This window comes from Rhamphochromis sp. 'chilingali' (assembly GCF_963969265.1).
Source record: "Rhamphochromis sp. 'chilingali' genome assembly, chromosome: 6".
Classification (NCBI taxonomy): Eukaryota; Metazoa; Chordata; class Actinopteri; order Cichliformes; family Cichlidae; genus Rhamphochromis; species Rhamphochromis sp. 'chilingali'.
In genome coordinates, this window is record NC_137933.1 from 29355301 (window position 1) to 29375136 (window position 19836).

Sequence of the window (19836 nt, forward strand, 5' to 3'; positions counted from 1 at the left end):
TAAGATTATGGGAATCAATTTGTGAACAAATTTAGTTTTGATTTGGCTTTGAGTGGATTTTTAGTGAGCTCTTGTTTCTGAGAGTCACTGTGTATCTTGATGAAAGGGAACATTTACTGCCCATGGAAGAGCATAGTTTTCCCTCTAAACGTTATCATGTCATGATAACCTTTTATAGGGACAACAAAGATGTGTTTCCTGTAAAAGTTAATGCAAGTGGTCTGTAATGTGTGTCAACACTTATGTTACCTCATAGACCAGTGTGTTGCTATGGATGAAAGTGGAATAAGGAAGAGAAAGGAGTCACAGAATGGCTCCACTGACCTTACCAAAGACAACAAGGAGGTGGTGAAGGCCGTTGCCCTTCAAAAAGATGTAAGTATGAACCAGTGTGCTTGACTTTTATATACATGCAGGTTCCTGAGAACAAGTCTCACTAAATTTTCACACTAAAGGATCATCCTTACCTTTTACAATAATAGAGCCTTGGAACTGAGTACCAGGCAGTACCACAGCAAGCGTCTCTACAGATTAACTCCATAATCATCCACTCAGCAGTGCAATCCAGACGCCTAATAAGCTCCATAAGACCTAAAATAAACTTATGGGAACTGAAAGGTTTTCTCAGGTTAAAATAGGATTATTATGATAGTCGTTGCTCTCATCCTGGAAAAGTCCATTCACACATATTTTCCTGCAGACTTCTGTAATTCTCTTTCTGGCATAAAGAAAAGTCACTGGCTTTGTATCTTTATATCAAGCCCCACCAGATCGCTGTTTATTTTAATAGATTTTTAAGATTTTACCCAATGTTTGCATCCTTATATCCTCAGGTAGGGCCCTTCTGGGAGGCCGTCTCACATTTGAAGCATAAATCTAAAAGTGACCACACCCTAGGCTTTAGAATGACCTACCTGAAGAGATAAGGCTTGGAAAATCAGTTACTTTGGTCTCTTCTTTAAACACATTTTATAGACTTGTTTTTATGTGATATTGCTTTTTTATTGCTTCTTCAATCAATCAATCAATCAATCAATCAATCAATCAATCTTTATTTATAAAGCACTTTTCATACAAAAAAAATGTAGCACAAAGTGCTTTACATGGTTAAAAGCAGCTCACCCCACCCTCCAACTCACTCCCCACACTCTCATTAACATAAACGATGTGAATACACGCATATCTTCCCCCCCCACACACACACACAAACACGTAATTCTGCTGCGTGTCTTCTTTTATTATATCGGCATTTACAGTCATGGTAAAAGTAACCCTCCATCAATCCTAATTCAAGACAGTAAAAAAAAAAATCCAGTCCTTACCAGGTACTAAAATGATTTAAATAAACATTAAATGAACAACAACACATAGCATATTATAATGTTTCATTATTTATTTACCAAAAACTGAGCCAAAATGCAGAAGCAGTTTGTGGACAAACTAAGTACATCCAATGATTCAGTATCTTGTAGAACCACTTTTATTTGCCATAACTTGAAGTAATTATTATCTTATTGGTCTCTCACATTATTGTGGAGGATTTTTTTTACCTAATTTTCTTTACAATATTGCTTCAGTGCTCTAAAGTTTGTAGGTATTTGTTTATGCAGCTTTTCAATTAGGTTCAAGACTTAGACAGGGAACTTCAGCACCTTGATTAGTTTCTTTTTTTCAGCCACTTTGTTACAGATTTGCTGATGTGTTTGGGGTCATTCTCCTGGCTCATGACTCACTTTTGGTCAAGCTAGCTGTTGGACAGATAAATCTGACTCTAGAATACTTTTGTATACAGGAGTTAGCGGTTGACTAAATGACTACAAGGTGCCCAAGTCCTGTGGCTGAGTCACCCAAACCATTACCCTTCCACTAGTGTGCTAAACATTTGTCAAAAGTTGTTTGTGTTGATATGGTGTGCCTAAAGGACATTTTTACCCTACAATTTCACCTGGCAACCCATGCAACTTGTCAAACTTCAGCTATGCTGCCATGTTCTTTTTAGATACAAAATGCTTTTTCCTTCCAACCTTTCTACACAAACCATGTTTGTATAGTCTTTTTCAAATTGCACTGTCATGATCCGCAACATTTAACATGCTAGCGGAGGCCTATGGAAGACGCAGCTCTTGTTTTTTGGGGGGTCTTTTTTCCGAGCACCAAACAGCCTGACCTTAGGGTGAATTTTCTGGAATACTCACTCTTGACAACCAGAGATGGGCAGTAACATGTTACAAGTAACACTTTACTGTAATCTGATTACTTTTTGTAGTAACGAGTAAAGTAAGGGATTACTATTGTAAAAAAGGTAAGTAGATTACTGTTACTTTCCCGTAAGCACGCTGCGTTACTGCGTTACTAAAACCGTGTCTGATGACAATGACGTAAGCGAGTGCAACATTCGTGGCAACAGCTGTGTGCAGATCAGATCAGAGAGTATGAACGTGCAGCGTTTAAAGCGTGGAAGTACTGACCTTACTTTGAGTTTCATTCCGTAAAAAGTGACAAAAACATTAGCGTCCGCTACTCACTGCTTCTTCTTCCTCCTAGCGTTTTTCCCGCTCGGTTGCAGGGTCCACTTTTCTGCAAAGTCGTCTCCACTTGGGTCGGTCAAGGGCGTCGGTCAGATCGGCTTCGATCTTCTTCACGTCGTCCTTGATTCGGTCCATCCATCTCCGCTTTGGTCTGCCTCTAGGTCGACGTCCTTGGGGGCTGAGCCGCAGTGCTGTTCTCACCACTGAGTTCTCATCGCTCCGTACCACATGTCCGTACCACCGCAGCCTCGCTTCTTGCATCTTATCTGTGATTGGCGCGATTCCCATCCTCTTTCTAACGTCGGTGTTCATGACGTGGTCCCATTGTGTCAGGCCTAGGCACCATCGCAGCATCCGCATTTCCATCGTGTGAAGGGCTTGTTCGTGCTTTGCGGTGGCTGACCAGCACTCGGATCCATAGAGGGCGACGGGGCGCACTACACTCTTGTAGATCTTTGACTTGAGGCGATTGGGCATTCTTCGGTCACACAGGACGCCGGTGACTTGGCGCCATTTCATCCACGCTGCGTTGATCCTGGCTCGTACATCTAGTAGGATATCGCCGTCATTGCTGATCATCGATCCGAGGTATTTGAAATGAGGTACTTTCGCCAGATCTTCTCCATCGACGCTGATCGTGCCGTCGGTCTGGGGGCCAGCCTCTAAGTATTCGGTCTTGTTGGTGTTGAGCCTCAGGCCGAAGTCAGCTAGGCGAGTCTTCCACTGCTGCGTTTGGTATTGCAGTTCTATTCGCGATTCATCGGCCAGGAAGACATCGTCGGCGTAGAGAAGTGTCCAGGGATGGGGTGACTGGAGATCCGCCGTCGCAGTGTCCATGCAAAGGATGAAGAGCAGCGGGTCCGCTGCTCACTGCGTGGGAAGAAAACCCCTAAACTTCCGAGCAAGCACCGGCAAATACTACCAGGGAATGGGAAATTCACAGACAAACTCGCGGATTCTTCCACTGACCGCTGCGGCACACCTGCACCAGGGCAAACATCAGCCTGCTATACAGGTGAAAATAGAGCAACAGGACCGCTGAGTCTTTGATTTAATTTATTTTCTGCTGTTTCACTTGCATTTATTCGAAAGACTGAGTGTAAACACAAAAAATATTTTATTTTATGTGCTGGAATGCGCAGAAAATAGGTTTAAATGTCAAACAAATTTCTTCCACTCAGAGAATGTTGCCTATAATTTAATTTTTGCTTGATGGATAAAGTTAAAAGATTAAAACTAATAAAACAAGTTTAAAAAGAGACTTTTCTACTTGATTACATTTTGTATGATGGATTATGCAGAGAAAGTAGAATTGGGCTGAAAGATCTATTGCTTTATTACCTATTCAGGTTGTAAATCATGTTTTTTTAAAAAAAGTAACTAAGTAATTAATTACTTTTGAAAATAAGTAATCAGTAAAGTAATGAGATTACTTTTGGGGGGGACGTAATCAGTAATTAGTTACTGATTACTTTTTCAAGTCACTGTTGAAAACATTGGGAAGTGTCTTGAAACCTCAGATTTATTGGCAGTAATAATTGCTTCTTTAACATTTTTACTAATGTCTTTCCTTTACAACATTGTGTTATCAGACACTTGAATGCTTCAGACCCACAACTTGACAATGTTTCTGCTCTTAGAAGTGGTCATACTTGCTGATGATCAGTTAATTGTGTAAAAGTGTATTTGATTATTGGCAATTGGCTGGTACTCAATTCTCACTGAATGAGGTATACTTAGTTTTCTATTATTGTTTTTGTCACGGCTGCGGGGTGAGCCGTGTGGTGTGGAGGAAAGGAGGACCCAAAATGCAGGCAGCCAACTGATGATATGAGTGCCGTTTATTTACAAGGTGGCAGTGGCAGAAACAGGCAACGAAGCATGAGAAAATACTAACGGAAACCTAAACTGGGAGAAACTAAAGAGCAAACCTGAAATCTTAACGAAACGGAGAGTGGAGCAGAGAGACGCAGACTAAGGAACAGGATACCAAGAAACACAGCCGAGCCGACAATGAACACAGACCAACACCCACTAAATATACACACACAAGGTAATCGGGTAATCACACACAGGAGGGAAGAACAGCTGAACCCAATACACATGAGGACCGGAGGAGACAAGCTGAACACAATGACAACAGACAGACTTTCAGAACAAAACAGGAAATCTAGAACCCGAACCGGACACAAGGGGGGAGGACACAGAATAACTAGAACAGAGGGAAATAATCATAAAACACAAAACGCTGGGCCAACGACCCAGCACCATGACAGTTTTTTTACATACTGCTTTTTGAATTTTGGCTTAATTTTTGTTAAATAAATGAAAAAGTATAATTTAATGTTTTGTGAAACCATTTTTTCTATTATGTTTTGATAAAAAAAAAACAATTAGAATTGAAAGAGTGTGTAATTTTTAATTACTAGTTAACTAGTTAATTATCGCTTTGGTGCCACGGACACTGGTCAGTGACCTGGATTCAATAACCCCAGGATGTGTCTTTTCTGTATTTCTTTATTAATCAATACAATATAATAAATATACTATCAAGTTAGGTTTGCCTTTAGCCAGTTTACATTACTCATGCTGGTTTACTTGTGAAAATGTAATAGGATTAGCCAAATTCTTGGAAAATACTAACTGAAAACTCAGAGGTTGTTGGTTGTTGTGTTGATCTTTGGATCCTCCTCCAAAATTATTATGATGATATCAGATCAACACCAACAAAGGGATATCAGGGTGTGTGCTGACATGCCTCTGAAACATTGTGGTCAAGGTGGTGTCTTTGAATGTGCAAACTAAAGTGGTGGTCATCCTTTTTATGAAGACGGGACCATACTCTGTATCCTCCCTTACAAGATGCATGCAAGGGTACAAAAGAGAAGAGTCTGCCCCTTTGTTGGACCTCAGATTCAGAATAAAAAATGTGGTTTCACTCTGGTTGAGGAACATTAAACCAGCTCTTTGCTCCTCTCAAGGATACTTGGGAAATTTCTAAACAAGTATAGAGATGACAAGCCTCTCTGTTTTTTTTTTCATGACTAGGTATTGCTGGGTATTGCCCTTATCTCTTGCCTGATCTATCTATAGTGACTAAAAAATGAAATTACCTATAAAAGTGGCATTGCTGTTTGTTTTCACATGTTGTGAGATGTGAGAATTTTGCTTTTAATGATAAGGGACTTCTTCATCTTTAATTTAGTCTTTAGCAGCTTACTCTGCCTCACTCAGCGTGGCAATGTAATGATATCTGATTGAACCAGTTCTTGAGTTTAACTGCTGCTGTCAACCAACTTAAAATCAAAATATGACACGGAAATGGTGCATCAACTATTTCCACTATTATTTCAGATCCCAAGAGCTGAAGCACAGCCACGCATTAAACCGGTGTTGCTAAAAAAAATATTATTTTATAATATAATTATGATGTTATAGAACACATGGGAATGATAGTTTCCTGAAAACAGTTACTGACATTAAATAACTGAAAAAACACATTAATATTTTTTATTTTCCATGTGCTTGCTTAGGTTGGTCTGCTGAGTGGCATTTGTCTCATTGTGGGGACTATGATTGGCTCAGGCATTTTCATTTCCCCAAAGTCTGTTTTGCTGTACTCGGGAGCTGTGGGACCTTGCCTCCTAATCTGGACTGCTTGCGGCGTGTTATCTACTCTTGGTGAGACCAACATTTTAACTCATATTTCATTGTATTCAGCAACCAGTTCTGTTGCTATATCAGGAATCTAATATTCTTTTCAAGTCATGTAGACAAATAACGATGGTCAAAATAGGAACAAGTTCACACAGTATCCGTACTTTTGAGTAGTCCGTACTAGAAAAGACTCAAAAAGCACTATATAAATATAATAATGTATATATACACGGTTCGCAGCCGAGTGTGAAGCAGCGGGAATGAGGATCAGCACCTCCAAATCTGAGGCCATGGTTCTCAGCCGGAAAAGGGTGGAGTGCCCACTCCGGGTCGGGGATGAGTTCCTGTCCCAAGTGGAGGAGTTCAAGTATCTCGGGGTCTTGTTCGCGAGTGATGGGAGAAGGGAGCCGGAGATCGACAGACGGATTGGGGCTGCAGCTGCAGTAACGCAGACGCTGCACTGGTCCGTCGTGGTGAAGAGGAAGCTGAGTGTAAAAGCGAAGCTCTCAATTTACCGGTCGATCTACGTCCCTACCCTCACCTATGGCCACGAGCTGTGGGTAGTGACCGAAAGAACGAGATCGCGGATACAAGCGGCAGAAATGAGCTTCCTCCGAAGGGTGGCTGGCCTCTCCCTTAGAGATAGGGTGAGAAGTTCAGCCATCCGGGAGGGGCTCAGAGTAGAGCAGCTGCTGCTCCACATCGAAAGGAGCCAGTTGAGGTGGTTCGGGCATCTGAAAAGGATGCCCCCTAGGCGCCTCCTGGGTGAGGTGTTCCAGGCATGTCCCACCGGGAGGAGGCCCCGGGGCAGACCCAGGACACGCTGGAGAGATTATATCTCTCGGCTGGCCTGGGAACGCCTTGGTATTCCCCCGGATATGCGGGAGGAGGTGGCTGGGGAGAGGGAGGTCTGGGCCTCTTTGCTTAGGCAGCTGCCCCCGCGACCCGGCCTCGGATAAAGCGGATGAAGATGGATGGATGGAATGTATATATATATATATATATATATATATATATATATATATATATACACTCAACAAAAATATAAACGCAACACTTTTGTTTTTGCTCCCATTCCCCATGGGATGGACGTAGAGACCTAAAATTCATTCCAGATACACAATATAACCATCCCTCCCAAACAGTGGTCACAAATCAGTCCAAATGTGTGGTAGTGGGCACATCTGCTATATTGAGATGATCCATCCCACCTCACAGGTGTGCCACATCAGGATGCTGATCTGACATCATGAGTAGTGCACAGGTGTACCTCAGACTGCCCACAACAAAAGGCCACCCTGGAATGTGCAGTTTTTTGCGCTATTGGGGGTCTGGGGACCCAGAACCAGTCAGTATCTAGTGTGACCACCATTTGCCTCATGCAGTGCAACACATCGTCGCATGGAGTCTATCAAATTGCTAATTGTGGCCTGTGGAATGTTGGTCCACTCCACTTCAATGGCTGTGCGAGGTTGTTGGATATTCGTGGGAACTGGTACACGCTGTCGTATACGCCGGTCAAGCACATCCCGAACATGCTCAATGGGTGACATGTCCGGTGAGTATGCTGGCCATGCAAGAACTGGGACATTCTCAGCTGCCATCTGCCCTGAACAATGTGAACCATGATTCATCCGTGAAGCGCACACCTCTCCAACGTGCCAGACGCCATCGAATGTGAGCATTTGCCCACACAAGTCTGTTACGGCGACGAGCTGGAGTCAGGTCAAGACCCCGATGAGGACGACGGGCATGCAGTTGAGCGTCCCTGAGACGGTTTCTGACAGTTTGTGCAGAAATTGTTTGGTTGTGCAAACCAATTGTTCCAGCAGCTGTCTGGGTGGCTGGTCTCAGACGATCTTGGAGGTGAACCTGCTGGATGTGGAGGTCCTGGGCTGGTGTGGTTACACGAGGTCTGCGGTTGTGAGGCCGGTTGGATGCGCTGCCATATTCTCTGAAACGCCTGTGGAGACGGCTTATGGTTGAGAAATGAACATTCAATGCACGGGCGACAGATCTGGTTGACATTCCTGCTGTCAGCATGCCAATTGCACGCTCCCTCATTGCTTGTGGCATCTGTGGCATTTTGCTGTGAGACAAAACTGCACATTCCAGGGTGGCCTTTTGTTGTGGGCAGTCTGAGGTACACCTGTGCACTACTCATGTTGTCAGATCAGCATCCTGATGTGGCACACCTGTGAGGTGGGATGGATTATCTCAATATAGCAGATGTGCCCACTACCACACATTTGGACTGATTTGTGACCACTGTTTGGGAGGGATGGTTATATTGTGTATCTGGAATGAATTTTAGGTCTCTACGTCCATCCCATGGGGAATGGGAGCAGTAACAAAGGTGTTGCGTTTATATTTTTGTTGAGTGTATATATTAGGGGTGCAACGATACTCGTATCGATATTGAACCGTTCGATACAGTGCTTTCGGTTCGGTACCCATATGTATCGAACAATACAAAATAAATTTTTTATTTATTTTATCAACTTTCCTTCTGACGATGCTGTCTGTGTTGAGCGCTCAGTGGATCTGCGCTCCACAGTGCAGCCTAGGCGGAGTAGTCGAAAGCAGATTCACTGAGCGCAGGGCAAGCTAGCGAGACAGAAGTTAAGCTCTCCTTGCAACATGGCAAATTGAATCTCCCCCACCCTCATTCAGATTTGGCGTTTGGAACTATTTTGGTTTTCATGTGACGCATGACCCTGAAGGTAAGCGCGTCATGGACTAAAGTAAAACAGTATGTTGGATGTGCCACGCAATGCTCAATTACATGGGTGGGAGCTAGTGTGTTAGCGCAGTTAGCTCGTTAAGGTGTTGGCCGTCCAGCCCCATGCATGGGCGATCCGCGGTAGCTCGTTAACGGAGATTTGCCGTGTTGTGGCGTTAACGTCATTTCAACGAGATTTACGCTGACAGCACTAGTGGGAACACAACAAATATGACTGCACATTTACACCGACATCATCCTAGTGCAAAGACAAGTGGAAGCAGACAAAAACAACAAGCACGCATGCTACAAACTTTACCCGAGTCATTTAGACAGCCGTTAGCACATGATTCTTCTTATGGGGACCTGATATGTTTAATATGCTGCTGAGAATATAGCCCAGACGAAGCGTATAGTATAGCTTTTATTTTGGAAAGAGCCATTTCTCTGTAATAAACTCTCTTTTCCAAAGATGAGTGATTCCTCAATCAGATACAGGGCTCGCAAAATCGCCGACATCCCGATTTTTCCAGTCGGGCTACCAAAATCTATCTCTTCCCTGCCCGTCGGGCTATCGTAGGAAGGAAAAATATATGTCAATGGTTTTGCATTCTTTCGGAAATGTAGCTGGGTAATTATGTCATTGGCATTGGTGAGCCACTGTCAATATGTGACATATTGAAATCGCGTTTGAATTTGCGCTTGTTTTTTGCTTTCACTTTGCAATCGCGTGAACTGTGTATAGAGAGCGACAGCACTGATTGGTGAGTGATGATAATTTGCGCACCAATTCCTCTGGCATCGTCTTATCAATCGTTAGCTTACTATGCAAACATGACAAGTGAAATCTCCCGCAGCAAGCTTAAACATGTGAGAGGTTGATCGCGCAGAGAATCGCTGAGCGTTATGTGGGTGCGTGTGTAAAAGCAGCAGGATACATATTGTAGCGGGTCAGGGCTGTTCGGGGTTCTGTTTGTACAGTTATGTTTTGTTTATGTTGCCATAGTGACGGGTGACGCCCTCTCGCTGCGACGGTGTGTCCTTCCGGGGTCAGAGGGCGCCCTGTGTGTTGTTGTTGCTGTGCTGTTGCTGCGCTGAGCAGTTAGCTAGCGGCAGTGTTCTTCTGCAGATGTCAATAAACGGCTGTGCTCCCTGGCTAGCTCACGGGAAGCAAGACCAAACGACACCTCCGTCTCCTCCTTGTCTGAGCTCACCACAATATTTTAGTTCTGCTGAGCCAAGTAAGACAGGTCAGGGTGAAGAAGTGACAGCCAAAGAAAAGCTTACCACAAAACGGAAAAGTTATGACAAATCAGACTATAAGGCAAAAAGAAAGCGCAGCTTTATGGTTTCATGGACAAAAGAATTTCTGTGGCTGCAATATGACAAGCGAAATAACCAGGGCTGCACATAAGTGGTCCGCAGGTGCGCATTCGCTGTCAAAATAAAAAACGGGCACAAGATAAGAAGTTGCAACGCGTGTTTGCATACATAAGATTTTCAGGAGGAGGACAGACATTTGTTTAGAACTCTTAAAGATGTCAAAGAAGCAAGCTCCTTTAAGCAATTACTGTGATGTTCTTCCACCTCCAAAGAAATGTCAGAAGGAGTCCGAACCACAAAAGAAGCACGTATTCTCGTAAAAGTAGTTGCAGGAGGTGAGCTGGCTTCAAACAAATGATGAACGCACAGAGATGTGGTGCGGAATGTGCCGTGAAAATTTAATAAATGACAAATTAAAAAGGCATGAACGTTTTTTTTTTAATCGAAAAAATATCGAACCGTGACACCAAAGTATCGAACCGAACCGTGAATTTTGTGTATTGTTGCACCCCTTATATATATATATATATATATATATATATATATATATATATATATATATATAAAATTTATTTCTGGAAGCACAAGCACCTGCAATGTAACACAAAAAGTTAGAAATAAACAAATTTAAAACCATTTATTTTAAGCTTATTAAAACTAAAAGGAGAGGTAAACGGGATTGAAAATGGCCTGTATTTATATAGCGCTTTACTAGTCCCTAAGGACCCCAAAGCGCTTTACACATTCAGTCATCCACCCATTCACACACTGGTGATGGCAAGCTACACTGTAGCCACAGCCACCCTGGGGCGCACTGACAAAGGCAAGGCTGCCGGACATTGGACCCTCTGACCACCACCAGTAGGCAACGGGTAAAGTGTCTTGCCCAAGGACACAACGACCAAGACTGTCCATGCCGGGGCTCGAACCAGCAACCTTCCGATTACAAGGCAAAGTCCCAACTCTTGAGCCACAATCGCCCCATGAGAGCATAAGAAGCAAGGGAGATATAATGACCAAGCATATATGAGTGTCACAGACATGCAAGGTTTCTTACCACTGCTTTGAATGCATGGACTCAAGTTTTGAAAGTCCCTTCTTCTGTGTTGTTTTACAACTTTCTTTTCTGTGTTTTTGTGATTTTATGTGTGGCTGTATAGGAGCACTGTGTTATGCTGAACTTGGAACCATGATCACCAAATCAGGCGGCGAGTACCCCTGTTTCATGGAGGCTTTTGGCTCTATTGTTGCCTACCTTTACTCCTGGACAACTATTATGGTGTTAAAGCCTTCATCCTTTGCTATCATCACACTGAGCTTTGCAGAATATGCCTCTACTCCTTTCTACCCTGGCTGCTCTCCACCTCTAATTGTCACCAAGTGTCTAGCAGCAGCGGCTATATGTAAGTTCATGCTTGACAGCAATAAACTATACACAAGTACAGAGTCACTTTAGAAGTTCATACATGACTATACTTTACAATGGAAACCACGATTTTCAGGCCATATTAGCCATTTCAAGCTAATGTGTGCCTTATTTGTAAGGTGTCCAGAACAATGTCATTCCCCAATTTGCAGATGTAAAAAAAAATACTTTTATTGAAATTAAAATGATTAAAGCTAACTGTGAAGCCTACACATGACTCAGACCACACAGTATTCTTGCTATGTGTTTCTTTTGTTTGTTGCGCTTCCACAGTGTTTTGGGGTAAAAGGAGTCAGGTTTCCAGCTGACTCCACTCTCCTGTCACCAGCTCTTCCTCGCTCTGTCAGCTTCTGGCTGATGTACAAGATCGGTCACTTTACCCCCCTTACCTGCAGGGACAAAATGGCCAGCCCTCCATTCGAGGTGTCCATTTGCAGGACAAAAAGGGAGGGAAAAGTAAGGTGTGGGGACCTCCCCAAAGAAGGGCTTCTTCACCTACACAAATGCCGCCTGACACCACTCCATCCACTGGACCAGATCTGGTTCACCCTTCCGGGCATGAACTTGTGGTAGTACATGGGCAGGCTGTGATGGATGCTGTTTCTCCATCTTTGGGTGCACCTGTCCGCCCCCAAAGTGGTACCCCAAATACTGGACCTCCCTCTGTTCAACTGCACACTTCTTCAGGTTGGATCTGAACCCAGCTGCCTCAGGGACTCCAGGATCCCAGCCACCCATTGCACATGCTCCGCACATGCTGAGCCTTTTCTTAACCAGGCTCACCAGAGAAGCGCTTTCCACCTCTCTTCATGCTTTCACAATGTGGAGGTGACATATTTGTGTGGCTCCTCCCCAAGCGCACCACCTCATAGTTAACGTCCTCCACTTGTAGTGTGACCACAAAGGGTCCTTGTCACTTGGTGAGTAACGTTCAGCTTAAAGAAGGAAGTAATGCAAGTACTTTGTCTCTCGGTGAAAACTGCCTGAGTCAACAGTGTTGACGTTACCAGATCTGGAGCAAATTTTCCCCAGATAACCTCCTCAAAGTGTGCAGCTTTGCTCTCAGGTCCAGGATGCATTGAATCTCATTTTTGGCTTGGACCTTTCTTTCAGTTTTCTTTAATCAGGTGCAACACCCCCCATGGCTTTCTGCCAAGCAGTAGCTCAAAGGCTGAAAGTCCTGTGGAGCCCTGGGGAGCCTTCCTCACTGCAAATAACAAAGGGTCTAACCAGTGATCCCAATTGCATTCATCCTTGTGAATGAACTTGCAAATCATGGAATTTAAAGTCTTATTCAGTTACTCCACCAACCCATCAGTTTGAGGGTGGTAGACGTACTGTAGGTCTGAACAGATTTAATTCCCAACAATTCCTACAACTCTTTAAGTGTGTGAGAGACATGAATCATGTGCCCTGATCAGTCAGTATCACTTTCATGATCCCAACTCAGGAGATGACCTGAAACAGATGAGCATTCCAGGAGGTAATACCTGGAGTAGACCATCCACCGGATAGCCATTCGTATCACATCCCTAGCAAATTGTTCCCAGAAATAGGGGATAGACGTGAGTTATCTGCAGCCTTCACTGTATGCATTTTTCTTTTGAACTTTATGTGCAGAGGTATAATGGGATACTTGTGAAGATCCCTAGGAACACAGTTCACCTCCATCTACTCTGCCTTCATTAATAGCCCATTTGCCATTGGGCATTATTAAAGGCAGAGTGGATTCGCCACTAGGGTTTGGTGGATCAGGGTTTGTGTGTTATCCGTGTCCACCAAAGCCTGGCGTGTACCCCCTTGACAACTTACTGGAATGCTGTACATCCCTCCTGGACCAGGGCAGGTGTTTGGAGCCCCAGGTATGTGAAACACCTCAACAGACACTCAGATCCCAGCCGCCTGCACTTCCAGCACTCCTGTGCCACCCACCGTGGCTTGGATACATTGTCTGCTCCTTCCAGGGCCTGGGCAAGCGGACCAGGTGAAAAATGGTTTGTGGCCCAAAGCACCAGTTGCTGCTCCCCTAAGGAGGGGCCAGGGAGCCTCTATCTCAGTGCTTGCATGAGCTGTGGTCTCCTGGCTGGCTGTGGATCTCTGCTGCCTCGGTCCGTGCAGCCAGGTGGTCCTCTGCAAGGGTGACCGTGGCTTCCAAGCTTGCTGACTGATGGCAGCGGACCCAACGTGCCATTTCCAGGTCGTCCATGAACTGCTCCAGAACCATCATTGCCACGCCTCTCCCTCTGATGGCTGGGCTGCAGACACCTCACTGCTGTGTCATGCAGCTTCCAGGCCCATATGAACAGCTGGTCCTCTGCCATCATTTGATTGTCCCGGAACCGCTGGTGATGGTCTTCCGGGTAGAGGCCCAAGTTATCCATGGCAGATGCCCTTGAAGCTTCGTCGTGAGGCCAGCGGCAGGCTCAGAGCCGCCATCTGAGCCACTCTGCCACTGTTACGCCTGTGGCTCTGAATGCCTCCAGAAAGACCCAAGGGTCGTCACCCTCCCCCATCCAGTATATCATCACCGCCAGTGGACGAGGGGGCGGTGGCAAAGTGACCCTCACCCACCTCCCCAAAATCTGTGCCTGATGCTCGGTCCTGAAGTCTCCACAGCTGCTCTCTTTGCTCTGCTGCTTGCTCCACATGCATCGCAGCCATTTCAGCTGCCACCATCTGTGCCAGCAGTTAAACCAGCTGTGCGGTTTGTGTCCATCCATCCATTCTCTTCTGCTTATCTTTGTCAGGGCCATGTGGGGGCTGGAGCCTATGCCAGCTACCACAGGGCGAGACTGGTGACCTGGCCAGATCGCCAGTCTGTCACAAGGCTAACACAAAAAGACAGCTTGCTCCACGTGCATTCACACTCATATTCACACCTGTGGGCAATTTAGAATTATGAGTTAAACTAACCCCTAATACCAAGTCTTCTTTGAAAAATCCATTTAATGTTAAATGTATAGGTAGGAAATTATATGATTACATTTTCTGTTATTTTGCAGTGACCATCACATCCATCAACTGTTTAAGTGTTGTTAGATTATAATATTATTTTATGCCGTTATACCCCTAATTAAAGATTGTGAATTATTATGTAGTTTTAGTTTGCATTATTCTCCTGAATTAGAAGAAGCTGACAACTATTGCATTAGTTAAACTGATTTGCATTACATTAAACTGCTGACTTGTTGTGAATGAATGATATTGTTTTATGATGCATTATACTGCTGAGTTATAAGAAATCTAATTTGTCTGAGTAGAAGAGAACAGAGTGTGCTGGAGTTTTCTGCCCCATTTCAGCAGGAGCAGATAAACAGGGAGCCAAGGTCGTAGCTTAGGCGCTGTGTGAGAGAAAGCATGTGAATGTTTAGGCTTTGTATGATAAGGTGGAGGCACCAGAGGCTATAAAAGTTTGAGCAATGCTCCACCATTTTGAGATTTTGAGGCTGTCTGCATCAGTGTCCATCTCCCACGCGTGTGTTCATTAAAATCATCGTTTGACTCAACCCGGCCGGACCAGTGTTGTTATTGTGGTTTTTTCTCTTGTCTCCATCCCCAATATTTTGAACCTTAACAGTGTCAAACTGGCAAGTTATGTGCAAAACTTCTTTACTGCAGCCAAACTTATAATCATTCTTGTCATAGTTGGAGCAGGAATCGTTCTGTTGGCACAAGGTCAGTCTTCTTATAGATCTTTACATACAGCTCTGTCTTTAAATGTTTGTGTTAATAAATGTTAATCAATGTTTAACCACTAACATTATTGTATATTATGTATTTGTGTCTAGGAAAAACAGAGAATTTTTCAAATGCTTTTGATGGCACTGCAACATCTTTTGGAGCAATTGGACTTGCATTTTATAATGGGCTTTGGGCTTATGATGGATGGTAATTATTTACTTGGTTTCATACTTTCTCAGGCTATATGTGATAATATGATGAGTACTGCTCTTCTGAATTCAAATAAGGGGCACCATCCTCAGCATTCAGAAAAGAAAAGAACAAAACTGTTTTACATCTTTGTTTTTAAAAATGACATACTTCAAACTGCTTGCATTTTATCTCAAATAACCTGTATCCAGATCAGGCAGCATTCAACAAATTACACTAAAATATTTTTAGTAAGCAGATACCATAACCATCAAGGCCCAGGTAGAAACGTGGGCCTTGATGATGAACCTGTGAAACTATTTTAGCTTTCTATACAATTACAGATGATGTACTGGTTGAGTATGTTGTTTTTAGTTATGCATTTCTGTATTACATTGCTAGTACAAGCATGTGAAAAAGTGTACCCTCTTTCTAAGGTTTTACATAACAGGAGATGAGCAAAAAATCATCTAGATCTTACTAGATCTAGAACCATTAAATTACAACCTCATGATGAAATAGCTATGTCCAAATGCAGGAGCAGTGTATGAAAACTGGAATACACTCCACGATTCAGTAGTTTGTAAAACCCCTTTTGGCAGCAATAAATTAACTTAGTCATTTCTTCTAGGACTCTCAGTTTCCTTCATCATTATAGAGGATTTCTGGCCCACTGCTTTTGCAATACTGTTCAGTTCAGTGAGGTTTTGGGCATTTGTTTATGCACGACTCCTACCACTGCTTTTCAGCTAGAAAGGGCTGAATTTTTACTGAGTGACAGATATACCTATATTTTTTATTTGTTTTTCACTCATTCTCTTGTAGCTTTGCTGGGATCACTGCTCTCTTGCATGATTCAATTTAGCCAATTTTAGTTGTTGGATAAATGGTCTCATATTTGATTCTAGAATACTTTGGTATATAGAGGAGTTAATGGTCAACTCAATGACTGCAAGGTGCCCAGGCTCTGCAAAACGAGCACAAATCATTACCGCTCTACCACCTTGCATGACAGTTGGTGTGAGGTGTTTGTGCTGATATAATTTCTTTTGTTTTTGCCAAATATTCTCCACTTTGGTCTCATCTTTGAAAAGAATATACTTCCAGGAATCTTGTGTTTTTTCAGATGTATTTGCAAATTTTGCTACCATATTTTATTAGAGAACTGAGACATTTTTCTGGCAAACCTTCCAAGCAAAACCATACTTGTTCAGTATTTTTTTATTTGTACTGTCATCAACTTTAACATTGAACATGGTAACTAAGGCCTGTAGAGTCTGAAATGTAACTCTTCGGTTTTTGGCAACTTCTGTAATCCTGGGAATATTGGCACTTGGCACTATAGATTCATGAAGTTCAAATTGCTTGCTTTAAAATGTATACATGCCTTACAACTCTTCTGAGATTGACGAATAGTAAAGTTGTTTCTCCAGTATCTTTACTAACTTCTATCTTTACTATCTTTCCCCCTTGCCTCTGTGTTAACACACACCTGAATGATCCAGACTAGAAAACTGCCAAAACTGCCAGTGATCACTGCAGTGTAGTTTATTAGCAGCACCAGTTGGTATTAAACCTTTTAATTTCCATGGAAAACATGATTTAGTGTCATTCATCTGAGGTTGTATTTAAAGGGCAAATAAAACATAAAAGACACAAAAGAATAAGTTACTGCTACCGAAGATGCTGAAGAGGCTAACTCTTTTTCTGTTTATTAGGCCAGGAAAACTGGACTTAACTGGGTTACTGAGTATGTGCATATACATTTGAGTCCAATGCTCTACTGAGAAGTATGTGTCATATATTTTCCATTTCATTACTTTTACAGGAACCAACTAAATTTCATCACAGAAGAGCTAAAAAACCCAGTTAGGTAAAAACATGCCTTAAAGAAACTCTAGTATTAGGCAATAATTTACAAGGCGTTGAATTTTTTTTAAATAAATTTTCTTTTGTTGATTAATTTCAGGGACTTGCCACTGGCGATTGTTATTGGGATTCCTTTGGTTACTGTGTGCTATATTTTGGTCAATGTTGCTTACTTCACTGTTATGACCACAACTGAACTGCTTTTGTCTCCAGCGGTTGCTGTGGTAAGGATAACACTGGTCAATAAGCATCTTGCTACTGGGATTCACTCACCTATACTTTAACAAATGTTTACTTAGTGACTGCAAATCTGATAATCATTTTTATCTAGCTAGTAATATTAGTTTTTAGGTATGATGTTTCAAGTATTTGACAGTTGGATGGATGCAAACAACCAAGGAACTTTATTACAACACTGTCTGTAATAAAAGGAAGAGATTGTATTACTTTTTTGGTGGGAGATTGAAAATTAGACATAGTGATAAATAATATTGATATTAAAGTGTCAAAATCAAGCTTCATATCTTGAATTACTGTAAAAACAAGTAGCAAATACAAATATCTTTTGTCAATCATTGAAAGTTAAAATAGCTGAGAGACGTTAATTTTTAAATTTAAATTCAGTCTGTAATAACTTATTACTGATATCAAATTTTAACAGACATAAATGAGAACATCCCCAAAAGACCTAGTTATTAATCCACATGTAATGCAGTATGCCTAAATTTTATTTATTTATGACAGTTGTAAATGAGCATAATAGCCCCTTGTTTTCATACCTTGACGTTAACGCCACAACACGGCAAATCTCCGTTAACGAGCTACCGCGGATCGCCCTGTGCGTGGGGCTGGACGGCGTCAACACGTTAACGAGGAAACTGCGCTAACGCAGTAGTTCCCACCCATGTAATTGAGCATTGCCTGGCACATCCGACATACTGTTTTACTTTTGTCCATGACGCGCTTACCTTCAGGGTCATACTTCACATGAAGACCAAAATAGTTTCAAAGGCCAGATCTGAATGAGGGTGGGGAGGTTCAATAAACCATGTTGCAACGAGCTTAGCTTCTGTCTTGCTAGCTTTTTCTGCGCACAGTGGATCTGCGCTCGACAGTGCAGCCTAGGCAGAGTAGTCGAACGCAGATCCACTGAGCACTCAACACAGACAGCGTCGTCAGAAGAAAAGTTGATAAAATAAATTAAAAATTTTGTATTGTTCGATACATATGTGTACCGAACCGAAAGCACTGTATTGAACGGTTCAATATCGATACGAGTATCTATCTATTGCTCAGAGTGATTGCTCAATGCTGAGATGAACAATCACTATACAAGCAACTGTTTTATTTAGCCACACTGCAAAATGTTTTTTATTTGGTCAAAGGTCACTTCATGTTGGGATTCTATTGGGATTCTCAGTGAATCGGTTTGAATCAGCACTTGAGCAAAGGGAATTGTAAACATTTTAACTGTGTTGTAACAGACAGAAGCACATGAAGACCTTGCATATGTCTAACTTTTCTTGTTGTTCCCAAACATCAAAGATTTGTAAACGTTTGTGCATTAATTTTTAACAATGCTTCTCCCCTGAGTTATACTGTAATGAGGCTATTGTGTTTACATGATGGTTTATGAAATTATTAATCTTATTGGTCATGAAATACACATAAAAATAAAATGTTTGTGATTACAGCAAATAACCGTTCTGGTCTTTTTCATCTGTTTGCTACTTTAACTAACTGCTTAAATATGCTCTGATATGGTCTTTTTCATAATTGCAGTTGGATGGATAGCAAACAGTGATTCTAAGATATAGTCGCCTTTAATTAATAGAAGTACTTCTACTAGGATGTGTTTACGCCTACTTGACGGTGTACAACGATCCTGAGCGATGAAGCGAAGATTTCCACTTTTGACACATCAGATGGTCATGAAAAAGTGTTTCTTTCTTTCAGGTCCATGTGCATAAATTAATAAATGTATTTTGATAGGAAAAATATGCTAGGTAAAACATGCTTGTACTGGGTTGGGCCCACTTTGGCATTAAGAACTCTTCATGGAATAGATTCAATAAGGTGCTGTAAACATTCCACTCCATATTGACATGATCATATCAGACAGTTGTTGCAGATTTGATGGCTGCACATCCATGATGCAAATCTCCTCTTCAGCAACATACTGAATGTGCTCTACTGGATTGAGATTTGGTAACTGTGGAGGCCATTTGAGTACAGTGAACTCATCATCATGCTCAAGAAACCAGTTTGAAGTGATCTGCAAAACGTTCAGCAATAATAACTAGGTAACTGGTACCCAGGTGGTGTTTAAATGATGCTTCGTGGGTATGAAGGGATCCAAAGTGTGCCAAGAAAATATCTCCACAGCATGTGGGCTTTATGTCAGAAGCATGTATTCTGTATAGAGAAATGGCAGAAAGTTG

The 19836-nt window shown here is 42.4% G+C and overlaps 1 protein-coding gene across 1 annotated transcript; it reads left to right on the forward strand.

Moving 5' to 3' along the window:
- The first annotated feature begins 256 nt into the window (after nt 1-256).
- Nucleotides 257-19083, forward strand: LOC308398888 (uncharacterized protein). Its single transcript, XM_080885755.1, has 12 exons — nt 257-375; nt 6062-6209; nt 11391-11683; nt 11930-12225; nt 12344-12484; nt 13854-14016; nt 14072-14212; nt 14404-14511; nt 15163-15331; nt 15445-15544; nt 17355-17399; nt 17496-19083. Exons 1-12 carry the CDS (start codon nt 271-273, stop codon nt 17677-17679), a joined length of 1893 nt encoding a protein of 630 aa, XP_080741881.1. The 5' UTR covers nt 257-270; the 3' UTR covers nt 17680-19083.
- Nucleotides 19084-19836: the final 753 nt, after the last annotated feature.